Below are 15405 nucleotides of genomic sequence, written 5' to 3' on the forward strand. Positions count from 1 at the left end.
TTCCATATGCTGCTAGTGTGGCCCTAAAAAGACCAGAAAAAAAAAAAGATAATGCATGTAAAATACTTACATAAATAGTGACTAATAATATGATTATATGCTTATACCTAGAATTTAACTTTTCCAGAGGTCACAAGTGGCCCTATAGGATACTGTGTGCTCTGTGACTATTAAAGCCATAAAATTTCCTGGGACATATTTTAAAAATAAACAATGGTCTAGTCAATTATGATGGAACACGTAATATGAGAAAAAATAATGTATACATGTATGTGTAACTGGGTCAAAATGCTGTGCAGTAGAAAAAATATATATATAAATAAATAAAAATAAACAATGGTGATTTTTTTTGTTAGTTTAATTTTCCAGTTTATTTGGGTGTTTCTTACATCATTTATTCGGTTTTTAAATGCTGTTTGAAGTGGTTATGGTTTTGTGGGCTTTTCCCCCCAAATTCAACTTTTTTCTTTTTATTAACCATTGCCTTTGCACAACAAAGTTTGAACAGCTGAATTTTCTGTTTTATGTGACTTAAGTGGTGCATAACATCTTCCTGATTCATGGGGGAAACGTGGGGAATATAATACTTAAATACATCACAGGAAGTATATGTGGGTTTGCTAATGGCCTCCTGAAAAAATTAAGTGCTAAGTGGTTCAATTCTTTCCATTTCTCTATCTCAAACATCAAATCTAACGGAATTAATTTCCAAAAAAATTAAAATTGTGTCCTAATGGAACACAATTAGGAAAATATGTGAATGTTCCCTTTTTGATTATGTAGATTTAATTTCTTTTAAGTAACTTCAAGTAATATCAAATAGCTATGAGCATTTATATTCCATTGGAAGTCAGAAATAGACATAAATTTAAACTAGCTGCAATTATACTCTACAATACTTTGAAATTTTTCCTTTTTTGAATTAGTTATAACTTAGTATTTCGTACCTTTGAACCAGGCTCTCCACATGACCCTCAGCGCTCCCCTCAATTGCAGTAATCCTGAAATGCAAAACCTTGTTCAAGGTAACAGATTCATCCTTTATGACAAAACTACCAAAAGAGTCTGAAGACTCAGTAATGCCTTTACGAACAGCTCTTTCCTGATAGACAACAGCATTACTGTATCTCCAATCTGAGTTCCATCTGAACCTAGAAGATGAATGTTTATAAGAATATGCATAAGGGATACAAAACCCAAATTGCCAGCCACAAAGACAATTAATAAGGGAGATTTTCAATAAGAGCCTTGTTTGTAGCATCAGTTGCTCCAATTTATTTGAACTAACTTATACCATAGGCCCTAATTATATGTGCCTATAAATGAAAGTTAGGGTGCTTAAGGGAGTTCCCACGTGGCTCAGTGGTTAACGAATCCAACTAGGAACCATGAGGTTGTGGGTTCGATCCTTGGCCTTGCTCAGTGGGTTAAGGATCTGGCATTGCCGTGAGCTGTGGTGTAGGTTGCAGACGCAGCTTGGATCCCACGTTGCTGTGGCTCTGGCATAGGCTGGCAGCTACATCTCCGATTAGACTCCTAGCTTGGGAACCTCCATATGCCGCGGGAACAGCCCTAGAAAAGGCAAAAATACAAAAATTAAATAAAATAAAATAAGGTGCTTAACTCACAAGAATATATCTGAATTTCCTGCTTGTATTTTGAATCCTAGCAGGGTGCTCAGTTTGGAGGCAGTATAACATACAAAAGCATGACTCTATAATCAGAATGTCTTCACTTAATAGCTTTGTGCTCTTGGGCAAAATGTGTCACTTCTCTGAGCCACAGGGCTCTCATCTGCAAAGTAGAAATAATCTTATTACCTCCTATACTTAGATGAGATAATGCATGTAAAAGCACTTGAAACAGTGGCTGGTCCATAAAAGCACTCAGTACTTGCTTGCTGCAATTGGGTATTGCATTTGACCCTTGCTGAATATTTGCTAATTGAAATGGCATGGCTTAGATCACTGTTTACGGATAGGCTACAGTAATTAATGTAGTCGGACCTTCATCTGAGACAGAGGTTGAAATTACTGAGTGATCTCATGTCATGTTGCCTGAGACCAAATGTTATTATATGATGCCTTATATAGTCTGGGATTATGTCATGTGGAGTCAAGGTAAAATAAGTCCCAGAAAGAAAGGAGAAGCTGAGGGAGATGCAGCCTGGAATTAAGCACATTTGCCAGAGTTCTGTGTCAACTCAGGTGCCTGAACACATCTGCAAAATATGACATGCAAGCATCTTCTATCCAGATCAGTGTGTAGAACTGCTTCCTTTTCAGATTACCAGAATGTATGAGTGACTGACGATGGAAGGAACATTGAAAATGTGAAACTTAGAGTGCGATGGTGCCTATTACAGGAACAGTATGAGGTTAAGACTAGAGTGAGTCAGAGACTGTCCAAACCACGGGCTGTTTCTGCTCCTAACCAGCAGTCTAGACTGTTTTTAATGATACTAGTCAGAATTTTCTTATAAGATTCCAGAGTATACTGAAATGCAATGGAAACAAGGAGATAGGCCATTCAACGCCCTAGTAGGTAAGGGTCAACAAAATTGTTAAGTCAGAGGAGATGCACAGCAATTTGTAAATGAATTGGGAAGCAGTGGGGAGATTATGACAACACTTAGAACAACGGAACCAAGGAAGAGGTCAAAATATAGTGCTTTGGTGGTCAGCTATTAGGTCTGGTTGAGAGGTGGTCATCTATGGGAGCTAATATTTGGTTAGTTCATGCTTCAGCAATCCAGGATGGGGAATGTTAGTAGGAGGTATCATTGCATTCTACCAGCATCTGTTGAAATGGTGAAGTAACACTGGATATGTGTGTATGTTAGGGGAGAACTAATATTTTTGCAGAGAAAAATAGTCTAGAACGATACATGTAAAAGGTGGGAGAATATTGACTGGAAATCATCAGAGAGTGTGTATGTTTAAAAAGGAAGACGCACATTAAGGAATTACATTAGCACATTCTGGAAAAACTGTTGCCTCTGCCACTGTTGTTCATAGTCACATGGATTTTTAAACAACAGAGTCATCTCTTAGTTAATGTGTGGTAGTTTCACAGTGCTCTCATGTAATTTCTAATGAGTGAGACTTGTAAATCATCCCTCTTTTCTGAGGTGCCTGCTTTTTCTTTAGTTAAATACATGTGTGGCTTTGTCAAATAATTCCCAAATAATGAAATATACATTGTTTTCACATTGTACATCATTTTCATAACTATAGTGTTTTTGTTGAGAGACAGTGCTTTTCTCTCCTTGGTTTTTCACAATGATCCTATTTCTAAGAGTTTGCAACACCTCTAAGCAATTTTACTGGCATTCGAGGAAGTGCAGGAAGTCTTGGCTTCCTTCTCTTAGATGCTGCGATGAAAACAACTGTCCATTGTCAGTAATTGCTGTATAATTACTCTGCTTTCATAAGTTTGGGAATTGGTCCACAGTGTAGGGATACTCAACAAAAATAACTTCAAATATTTTAAAATTTCCTTTAAAAGTCTATATTTATAACCTTAATAGAAAAAAAAAAAAAAACTCCTCAAGCCTTGAAATTTCCTGGTGTATTTTCTTGACCATTCAATGATTTCCTCTTTTAGCCTCATAATTCCTTTGTTATATATCATAACAATTAAGAATAATCCATTCTGGAGTTCCCCTTGTGGTGCAGTGGAAACAAATCCGACTAGGAACCATGAGGTTGCGGATTCAATCCCTGGCCTCACTCAGTGGGTTAAGGATCCGGCATTGCCATGAGCTGTGGTGTAGGTCGCAGACACAGCTTGGATCTGGTGTTACTGTGGCTGTGGTGCAGGCTAGCAGCTTGTAGCTCCGATTAGACCCCTAGCCTGGGAACCTCCATATGCTGCAGCTGCGGCCCTAAAAATAAAAATAAAAAAAATTTAAAAAGAATAATCCACCCAGTCTGTCATTTACATCTCCCCAGACGTATAATGTAAATAGCCAAGTGCTCCCAATAAGACTTTCCATGAAGAGTGTACCTGCACAACACAAAGAGATAGCAATCTATGAAGAATAAACAACCTCAAAGCTGATATTTTATGAAGCAAGATGTAGACATATTAAAAATGATTTTCTCCAAAAACCCACAAAAAAATAGTCTTTAAATTTTTTACTTTCCTCTGCAGGTGCTAAGTTCCATGGTCCTTCTTTCTTTTATTTCTTATAGTAGAGGCTAGAAGCCTGGCTATTGAGTAGAGAATGCTTTAAAAAAAGACAGGGGATGTCACGTAGTGGAATGACTGGAATTAGAGGGTTGGATGACTGTGGATAAGATGCAGACAACAACCACTTCCAAAGGTCTGCTGAAGAACAACTCTGTTGATAGTGTCTCTCACTGTACCCTGCATCTGATAAGTTATCATTATTAACTAAGGAGACAAAAATCCCCATTTTTCTGGCCAACTCTGCAAGAATAAAGACAGATGAAACAGCAGTGTATTTCCTAAGTCCAGGCTCTGTGGGTAAGTCTGCCTTGGCTATGGAGGGAAGAAAATGGCATTTAAGGCTTAAGGCCTGAGTCATCTTTTCCAGGCCAATTGTCAAGTGCCTGATGGATGGCTCAGGGCTGCCAAGTGAGTTATTAGAGGAACACAGAGGGTTACAGGAGGCAGAAGGACAAAGTAGTAATATAACCCCTCTCTGGAAAACATTGTAAAGAGATTTTTGAGATTCATTTGCCCCCTAGCATGACTCTACAAGCATTTAGAACATATTTCAAAATAAGTGCAAAGCTTTATGGATAAAGAGCCGGAGTGATTATGTGTTTTTGTTGGATTCTTGTTCTGTGTTTTGAGCATCAGTCCTGCTCACTTTCTAGGGGTGTCATTGAAGACACATTATGATTAAAAGAGCATAAAGTGAATATTCCTAATCCTTTAGAGATTGTAAATGTGCAAGTTACATGTATGTTTGGACTTTAGGGCTCCCTCTACCAAATGGGTTCCTGCTTCAGAGGGAACCAGAGCTCCCTGTGTCTGGCTGCCTGGCATAAAGATTCCCTATTACATGTCTCAGAACTGTCTAAGGAGTGGTCTTTCTTACTTGGTGACCCATTTAACCTTCTAGAAACCCTATGTGCTTCCCTCCTCACACTGTTACTCATCAGTACCATTCCTCTTAGAATGACTGATATGCAACTTTCCCCCTGGGCCATTTGTACTTAATAATAATTCAAAGAATTTTTCCAGCCTTTCTCTTGTTGAGCATTGTCTATATGATCAGTAAATGTTACTCACCAAGAAAAGAAGCTGTAGTTTTTCTAAGAACCACACCAAAATGCCCCTACACAAGCACCCTTCCATGTCTGTACGGATATTGCACGTTCTGCTAAAGATTCTTTCCAGAAAAATTTTAAGTCATCTTTTGAATTCCACTGGAAACTTCCTAAACATCCTTTCCACTTGGTGGGCACCATCCTTCCTGCCTGTACTCTCAAATATGTGCATGTTTCTTATACAGCAGTGATCACACTAAGTTTTGCTGTTTGCTTGTATGTGTCAGGAACCTGAGGTTTAGACTATGAAGATGTGTCCAGAATCTCCACTCTGCACTTTCTGTATCCCATTAGGGAGGTCATCAAGCCTTTCAGGCTTCCAGTGACCTCACCTATAAAATGGGTTTAATAGTATTTACCTTGCCAGGTTGATGTTTAAGAATAAGAGAGAGAGTGAAGTTTTTTGGTTCGTCTTTTTTTTTAGGGCTGCACTCATGGCATATGGAAGTTCCTAGGTTAGGGGTATAATTGGAGCTGTAACCTCTGGCCTACACCACAGCCACAGCAATGCAGGATCCAAGCCACATCTACCACTTATATCACAGCTCACGGCAACATGGGATCCTTTAACCCACTGAGCGAGGTCAGGGATCGAATCTACGTCCTCATGGATACTAGTTGGGTTCATTACTGCTGGGCCACAACAGGAACTCCCAAGAATGAGTTTTTAATTGTCCTCTAATAGTCCCTCATAAATGATCCTTCATAGATAAATCATGGTACATCTGTACAGTGGAATACAGATTTGTTTAAAGAAAGGATCATGTATATGTATATTATTGACACAGAACTATCTTGTGACATATTATTGGAGGAAAAGAAAGTTACAAAAATACTTAGAGTCCTGAGATCATTATTATGTAAATACACATAAATTTAAAATTATGCATATATGCATGTGCTTCTAGAAGGAGGCCAAAATGCTAATAGTTATTTCCAATTGTGGTGGAATTTTGAAATATTTTTCCTTTCTTTGGTGTTTCTTGAATACTGCCTGAATAATGATAAAGCTATTGTTTTGGAAATGAACTTTAGAAATACTGTGCTTAATCTCACAATAAATTTGAAGACTTGGAGGGAAAAAAGTGTACAGCTGGTAGCTTGGTCATATATTCCAAAGCTGAATAAAGCAATGACCATTGGGATTGATGATCAAGTAAACAGACACTAGTTCATTGTGCCATGTATTAGTTGACTCCGCGGAAGTATTTAACCTATGTGAGCTTCCATTTTCCACTATGAGAAATGGGTGTTTGGAGTTTCTGCTGTGGCACAGTGGGTTAAGAATCTGTTTGCAGCAGCTCCAGTTGCCGGTAGAGGTGTGAGTTTAATCACTGGCCCTGGTGGAGTGGGTTAAAGAATCCAGCATTGGGAGTTCCCGTCGTGGCGCAGTGGTTAACGAATCCGACTAAGAACCATGAGGTTGCGGGTTCGGTCCCTGCCCTTGCTCAGCGGGTTAACGATCTGGCGTTGCTGTGAGCTGTGTGTGGTGTAGGTTGCAGACACGGCTCAGATCCCGCATTGCTGTGGCTCTGGCGTAGGCCAGTGGCTACAGTTCCGATTCAACCCCTAGCCTGGGAACCTCCATATGCCGTGGGAGCGGCCCAAAGAAATAGCAAAAAGACAAAATAAAATAAATAAATAAATAAATAAAAATTAAATAATCCAGCATTGGAGTTCCCATAATGGCTCAGTGGTTAGCGAACCCAACTAGCATCCATGAGGATGCGAGTTCAATCCCTGGCCTCCCTCAGTGGGTTAAGGATCTGACATTGCCATGAGCTGTGATGTAGGTTGCAGACATGGCTCGGATGCCACATTGCTGTGGCTAAGGTGTAGGCTGGCGGCTACAGCTCCAATTGGACTCCTAGCCTGGGAACCTCCATATGCTGTAGGTGCAGCCCTAAAAGACAAAAAGGCCAAAAAAAAAAAAAAAAAAAAAAGAATCCAGCATTGCTACAGCTGAAGTGTAAATCGCAGCTGTGGCTTGGATTCACTCCCTGGCCCAGGAACTTCCACATGCCATGGGTATGGCCATTAAAAAAGGCAGGGTGGGGGGTGTTTCATTAGACCTATAGGTTCCTCTCCAGAACTGACATTTTATCTTTCATTCATTTAATAAATATTCACTGAGCACCTATCATATGAGCACCTAAGCCTCAGAGATATGTGATGAAGAGAAGAGATGAAGTCTTTGACCTCATGGAACTTACATTCTAAAAGACACCAAGTTAAAAGAGATGAAAACGGATGTTTTCAGCTGATAGGCGCTGAGGTCCATTGGCCATGAGAAATAATGGTGGGGAATTCTCAGCTTCAGGGAACAGCAACAAGCACTGAAGCTGGGAGAGGTAATAGACCAGGCATTTTCAAGGCACAGAAAGGCCAGCATAAACCAGACCATGTGCTTCCTAACCTGTTACCCTTAATTCATAGGATAGGATATGTAAAGTTCAATGTTCATGACTAGCCAAAGGGCCAACATCTATAAGAAACTTTAGCTATTTGCTGCATCTAAACTCTTCAGATAGGAGATAGTAATAACTTTAGAAATGTGGAAAAGATTCACTTTTGATATATATTTTTTGGGTGTCAGTTTGGGCGCCCACAGCATATGGAATTTCGCAGGCTAGGGATCGAATCAGAGCTGTACCTGCCAGCCTAATCCACAGCCACAGCAATGCTAGATCTGAGCTATGCCTGTGACCTACACCACAGCTTGCAGCAAAGGAGGATCTTTATTTTAACCCACTGAGCAGGGCTATGGATCAAACCCTCATCCTCATGGATACTAGTAGGGTTTGTAACCCTCTGAACCACAGTGAGAACTCCCCACTTTTGATATTGTATATGCATTTGGCTGTAATGAAGAGATAACCTAATTCAAAGCTAATAATATTGACCAAAATCATATGACAAATGATAATATAATAATAATAATAGCAGGACCAGACATTTAATATAATCTTCTAATACTTACATAAATCCCTTGAAATAGGGATTATTATCCCATCTTGGACTTGAGGAAACCAAGGCTGAGAGAGAGATAAAATCAGTTGTCTAAGATCCCATTGCTTTTGAGTGGAGAATCTGAGATGTTTGGAGTTTAAATTCATGGCCTGTCTACTAAATGTAGAATAAAGATTCAAGTTGTCCTCTTCTCACAGAGTTAGTTATAACCTACTCAGTTAGAAACAGCCCACACACGCTCTCTTTAGAAGAAAGAGGTAGATCTTAACGAGAAAACAGCTACAGCTACATGAGGTGAGGACCTTGTGCCCTTTTCTAAGCAACTCCAGCAGGGAATGATTACAACTCCACCAAACAGTGCTATTCAAATATTATCTCTTATTTGTGTTGCTATTATTCTTATTGATTTATGCTTAGAAAAGCAAGATAAGGATGCTTTAGCAGGATCTCATTTACCCTGCCAATATGAGTCTCCATATTTAATGATTCACTTTGGTGCTGACGAGAGACCAGTCCAAAGCTGCTGTGAGGACTGCAGATTGGCGTTAACAGTTGCTCAAAGTAGGGCCTGTTGTTGTTTTTGTGTTGTTAGCTGTAAGACTTTGGGAACTTCATTTCTCTGGGCTTGAAGGCACATACACCAGACAAGGTAGCCAGAGGGTAACGGTTAATGCTGGGATTCCCAGTCCTCCTTTACAGGCTGAACGCCTAGTATGTCTTGACTTCTTGGCTGTTGCCTTCAAAGTGAAGATGTAGTTATTATTGACTCTTACGATAAAAGAATGGAGTGGGAAACCCTTCATTCTTTAAGGACACTTCCTGTGTCTTCCATTATACTTCTGGCTCCCAAATTTCATCACTCCTTCCTTTTTAGGCTTGCTTCCTCTTCACCAGATTTGGGTTCTGCCATTGTTTGGGGAGTCAACAGAGCAGAACCAAAACTTGGCCCAGATGTATCTGTGTTCAAATCCTGTTCCCACACTCACTGTGGAATGTAGGATAATTATATTTATCTTATTAAGGTTTTGTAGAGATTAAATGAAATAACACATAGAAAATCTGGATTTCCTATCATGACTCAGCAGTTAACGTATCTAACTAGCATCCATGAGGACACAGGTTCAATCCCAGGCCTCGCTCAGTGGGTTAAGGATCTGGTGTTGCTGTGAGCTCTGGCGTAAGTCGCAGATGTTGTTCAGATCCTGCGTTGCTATGGCTGTGGTGTAGGCCAGTAGCTCAGCTCTGATTCGACCCCTAGCCTGGGAACCTCCATATGCCTCAGGGGCGGCCTTAAAAAAAAAAAGAGAGAGAGAGAGAGAGAAGAAAATATTATAGAAACCCAGTGCATGTTCTATGTTATCCACTATTATTATCAACAATCTAACTGCCAAACCCTATGCCCTTCTCATATATCTCTTTACTCATGATGACTTGGACGCATAAGACATTGACAGCTACTCCTTTATTTAGACCCTCTCTCCTTTATCCTTGTCAGTTCTCCACCTTCTGGACATTCTGATGATCTTCCCCTTTCCCTTTCCTTGCTGTTCTTTTTTGTGCTTTTCATAAATATGGCTGTTTTAGTTAAGTAGTCTTGATAAAACATTTTACTAAATGGCTCTGGAAGAAGCCAGGGGCTATAGAATGAAAGTCCAGTCTCTTTATCCAAACTTGGAGCAAAGCACCAGGAGAGGGTTGAAAGCATTATACACTCTTGCTGAGCAGTGTTCCTGCAAAAGGCAGTCATAGGAAATCAGGAGAGCTTTGCCTTCTTTACAAAGTAATGAATGAGTAAATGAACTAGGAGAGGGAGCCTCCTGTTCAAGTTTGTGAAGATACATTTCTGCATACCTCACACTTCTGCTGGCTTGGTATTTAACCAGTAACAGATTGAAATGGACCATGAAGCAAAGCTATAAAAACACAGGGTCCTACTGCTGGCTCAAGACTTAGGATAATTATTTGCCACTTGACTTTCCCAGCTTCTGATAGAAATGAGGACATCCTGACAGCCATAGCTGAAATGTTACCACAGCTTCTAATGCAGGACCTACAGTCTTCTATGTGGTCTCACCCCAGTACAACTGGGAATCCTAAAGAGGTATCTCACATGGGGCCATGAAAAGGTACACTTCTGCTCAGGGATGTCAGTGCTTTATCAGATGTCCTCCGGGAGTCACTCTGCTGATCCATCATCCACTAACCCCCAGTACTTGGAGAGCATCAGTCCTCTGGGTGCTGCTACCAATATATCAGCATCTCCTCAGTACCACGTCAGGGCCAGCTTTCATGACAATGTGAGAAGACTATCACCCCAGGAGTTGGAATCAGGAATGGTCACATAGTTCCCAAGGTAGCAGTGCCTGTGACCCAAGCCTCAAGGCATTCTACACAAATATAGTGCCATCTATTTCTGCCAGCAGCCCTCTCCCCATAGACTCTAACAAAGCAGCATCCTGTCTGCCTGCACCCTGGTTCCCAGAGACTAGCTGTGGACCTAATGTCCTTTGTGCAAACCCCATGCCTCCAAAAACCAATAAATCCCATGTTCACAAAACAGTGTGACTCTCAGTTTAAGATCCTATCTTGGCCAGTAAAGACACAATTCTCAGTATCAATGAGCTTGTTTGATTTTAAATTCCACTGTTTTCTAGAAGCATCCTGGGTCTTTCTCCATTCAGAATGTGCAGAGCACTTGGAATAACAAATGTCTGGGCCATCTTAGAGCTCAGAGAGCTATAAGAGCAGTATCCTTTCACCCTCAACTAGAGGCTGAGGAAACAAGATGGGCAGACCTGTCCTAGTGGAGCACAGAGCCCAGTGGAAGGTCAGGCAGCTTTGTCACTGATTACTCAGGGAAGGATGATATGAGACCACAGCGTTAGTTTGGAAATCTAAATCAGACTGTGAGAATTAGGGAAGGGGAGTTCAAGAGTAATAAATGTTTGTGGATGTGTTTTTGAAGAACAAAATAACTCAGTGAAATATCAAAAAATGAGGTGGGAAGGCATTTATGGGAGAGAAACACATGAGCAAAGGCTTGATTAGTTTTGACAGCTACAGGTAATTCCACAGTTTCCTAGGAAAAGCAGCTATTATTTATCAGACCAAGGATTTCTGTTAGGAGGACGGGGGTGGAATGAGGAGAAAGGATGTACTAGCTCCTTCAATATTTCCCTCAGGGGACAACATTTAAACATTTGCTATTGGAGTATGACTAGCGTTAATCAAAGTTTAGCATTTACTAAAATGAAAGATGACATCTTATAGCTGCTTTTCAGTCCTTAAAAAAATAAAAGCCAAAGATGAAAAATGTCTTGTTAGCCACAGTGTGCTTGCCCACCAAGATTGGAATTTTCCATGGACTATGGGGGCTTTACTTCCTCAGGAAACCCCTCTCTTGTCCCACACTATTTCAGGCCCTGCATTTGTACACACTCATTAGAGTCCTGCACTGTCTCTTATCACAGTTCGCGAAAAAATCTGTGTGTGGGTGTGATTTAATTAATCTGTATCTTTCCTAAGGTTCCACATTCCAGGAGGACAGTCTTAATCTTTGTTTTTCTCTCTGCTGTATCATCAGTTTGTAACACCATGTCTAGTATAGAATAGTGCTTGATAAAGATGTGTTGATCCTGCTGTTCCCTCCATTTTGTGCTGTTACCATTATAATTTTAGCGACTAGAATTTTGTCTTTATTGAGAAAACTGGCATTGTTTTGAGGAGGGAAAAGGCTGTAATCATTCGGTTTAGCCAGCATGGCCCAATCACATGAGAGGCTAACAACCACAGGAGTATTTAGAGCACTCAGAGCCAAGTGCCAAGTAAGGGGCTGTCACTTAGAACAGAAGCTTTCAACTGATGTCCAGGATGGAAAGAGTAATAGGTTTGTTGTTGTTGTTGTTTTCCAAAGGACATGAGCTAGGGCAAGCATGAATCAAATACATAATTCACAGGGTCTAGTGCAAAATGCAAATTCTGGGCCTCTTGTTCAGAAAGTGTTAAGAATTCCAAGATGTTGACAGAAGAGCATTAATCCAAATGCAGGGCCCTATGTGACTGCACAGGCTACATGCCCATTATAATAGGGAAGAACAAATCTACTTCATATTAGACCTGTTCCTTTTCACTTGAACCTTTATGTTCTGTTGCTAGTGCTTAGTCATGCCAACTCTGCACCCTTTGTAAAAGAATGTTGTCTATAGCTTGAAATATACGGGATAGCCTATTCTCAAGGCTCTGACCCTTAAGAGTCAATTCATAGAAAGAGAAAAAGCTTTAGAACAGAGAATAACATTTGCCTTGTTAGAGGTTTACAGGAACAGCATGACCAGGATCTTAACAGCTACAAGTTTGCAACAACTAACAGCACCCTTCCCTCACCTAGCTTTTAAAAGTGCTTTGCTGGGAGTTCCCATTGTGGGCCTAGCAGATTAAGAACCAGACATTGTCTCTGTGAGGATGTGGGTTCCATCCCTGGCCTCACTCAGTGGGTTAAGGATCAGGCATTACCGCAAGCTGTGGTGTAGGTTGCACATATGGCTCAGATCCAGTGTCGCATGGCTGTGGTATAGGACTCAGCTGCAGCTCCAATTCGACCCCCAGCTTGAGAACTTCCATATGCTGCAAGTGCAGCTGTAAAAAGGAAAAATACACACACACACACATATACATAGGTGTGTGTGTGTATTTATTTGTGTGTATATACATATATATACATGTGTGTATATATGTGTGTGTGTGTATTTGTATATGTAAATGTATATATACGTATTTGCCAAAACCCTTCCAGGAGTTTGGGGTTTGGGAATGGTCTCTCCTTGCATAGCCCTGCTATAAACCTTTCTCTGCTCCAGACTCCAACTTTTCAGTTTGTTTGGCTTCACTGTGCATTGGGCACATGAACTTGCATTTAGTAACACCATGAAGCTGGATTTGCAAATATTTATAGTTAATAAAGAAAATCTGAACGTAAGTTTATAGTTTCCTGTTAGAAAATTAAGTTTGGTATTCATGGGGGGGGGGGGGAGCCGTTTAAATATCCAGATGGAGTTCCTTTCCCTGCACACTGAGGTTTTTCCTCAAAAGATACTAAATCCCTTCCACCCCTTTATCCCATGGGGCATCTCTCTGTTTCTAAATGATCTACTAAGACAGGAGTTCCCATTGTGGCACAGTGGAAACAAATCCAACTAGGAACCATGAGGTTACAGGTTCAATCCCTGGTGTTGCTCAGTAGGTTAAGGGTCCAGCATTGCCATGAGCTGTGGCGTAGGTCGAAGATGCAGCTGGGATCTGGTGTTGCTGTGGCTGTGGCAGAGGCCAGTAGCTGTAGCTCCAATTAGACTCCTAGCCTAGCAACCTCCAGGGTGTGGCCCTAAAAATCAAAATAAATAAATTAAATAAAAGATCTACTAAGGCAGATTGGCTTGCCCCTCTATAAATAGCCCTGACCTCCTTGCTCTACTGCAACACCCACTGTCTCCTCGGCTATGAAGATTGGCCTAGATTTGAGGCTCTACAGTCCAAAAAGAAGGATTTTGAAGGCAAAATAGGTTCAAATCCCAGTTCCACCATTTATACTTCAGTGAGTTAGAGGAAATTACTTCGCCTCCCTCAAACCCCAGTTTTCTCATTTATAAATGGGAAGGATAATACCTAACCTAATAGGGCATCTCTGAGGATGAAATAAGATAAAAAGAGTGAAGGGTTTAGCACATAAATGGACAGCAAAACTAGGACGGATCCTCATTGCAGTATGTCTATGTTTTAGTCCAAAGCTGAACTGAAGAAAGAGAAGCGCCCTCAAGCCAGGGAACCCAATTCTGCTTCCTGCATCACTAAACCCTATAAATAACTTACCTAAGTCATTGGCTCCCTGAGAGTTGTTGCAGGTGATCCCTGCAGGCTGGGCCCTTCACTGGCATTTGGTCTGAATTTTCCCTCTCCCTCCTAAAACATCCCCAGACTTTTACCCTGCTGTGCGAGCCCAGCCTCCCATAGAGCCTCCAGAGGGCACGGCCCCCTCCTGGCCCACGCCCACCCGCGCTGCTCCGGGCCAGGGGCCCGCAGCCCCGCCTCTGAGCCGCCGCCTGCCCCCACCCCTTTTCTGGCGGGCGGGCCACCCCTAGCCCGCTTGCCTGCTGCTGAGTGGCAGTCACGACTGTGCGCGCTGGCGAGGTGGCCGCAGGCAAGGCCGGGTGGGGCGGAGCGGGCGCTTTCCCTCTGCCTGCGGGGAGTGCGCGGAGGTGGGCAGGACCCGGGAGGGGTGAGGCCAGAGGAGGGCGCGTTGTCGCCTCGGCGAGGATGGGAGTCCCTGGCCTCCGGAGCTGAGCGAGCCAGAGCGTGGCCGGGAGGGCGCACCGGAGGGAGGCGAGCCTCGCTGTTCCTCCGGGAGCCCAACACCATTCCCGCGCCGCCAAGATGATCCCCCCGAGCGGCGCCCATGAGGACGGCGTGGACGGGCTGCCCAAAGAGGCGGCGAGCGCGGAGCTGCCGCCTTCGCCTGCATCCACCAGCAGCCAGGAATCCAAGGTACCGCGCACACTTGCCCCAAGAGAGCAGAAACTCACTCTCCTCTTCCTCTCTGGCCACCTTTGTTTCTTTCCAACTGGTGCTGGCGCTGGAGGCTGAGATGTGTCCCTAGTTGCTCTTAAGGACCCGTACCTCCCTTGAGACTTGAATGTCCAGGAGGACTCGCTGCTACCGATACTGGATCACATCCCTGGGAACCCAGACCTCTTGCGCACATAGCCCCAAGGCTTTGCGCTGAGCTTCTACCCTGCGATCACCCGCAATTCACATTGACTCTGGGTTCACATCGCTTTCTCGGGTGGTGGTGGAATGGTTGTTCTGTGCCTTGAACTTGCTTGTGCCCAAAGCGCGTGTAAGTATTGGGCGGCTTCTTAAGGATGAGGGACAAAGAGCCCAGGGATACTCCTCCAGAAAAGCTGGGGCACTTGGGGACCATCAAAGGACCGTATATATCCCAAGGGCCTGGACCCTGTGCTTAACAGGGCTCATCCCTAAGTTTAGATACTGCTCGTTTCAGAGAAACTAGAAAGGAGGTGCTGCGTTCTCGGGAAAGTTGATGTTCCTCTTGTGGAAGTTAATCCTCCAACTTAGACTTGCG

At 42.4% G+C, this 15405-nt stretch overlaps 1 protein-coding gene across 1 annotated transcript in view; it reads left to right on the forward strand.

Annotated features, from left to right (window-relative positions):
- Positions 14467–15405, forward strand: part of STAC (SH3 and cysteine rich domain) — a 119215-nt gene continuing 118276 nt past the window's right edge. Inside the window, 1 exon segment of the mRNA XM_003358355.4 lies at positions 14467–14807. Within this exon segment, the coding sequence (XP_003358403.2) occupies positions 14697–14807 (111 nt within the window). The 5' untranslated portion in view covers positions 14467–14696.

This window comes from Sus scrofa, chromosome 13 (assembly GCF_000003025.6).
Source record: "Sus scrofa isolate TJ Tabasco breed Duroc chromosome 13, Sscrofa11.1, whole genome shotgun sequence".
NCBI classification, from domain to species: domain Eukaryota; kingdom Metazoa; phylum Chordata; class Mammalia; order Artiodactyla; family Suidae; genus Sus; species Sus scrofa.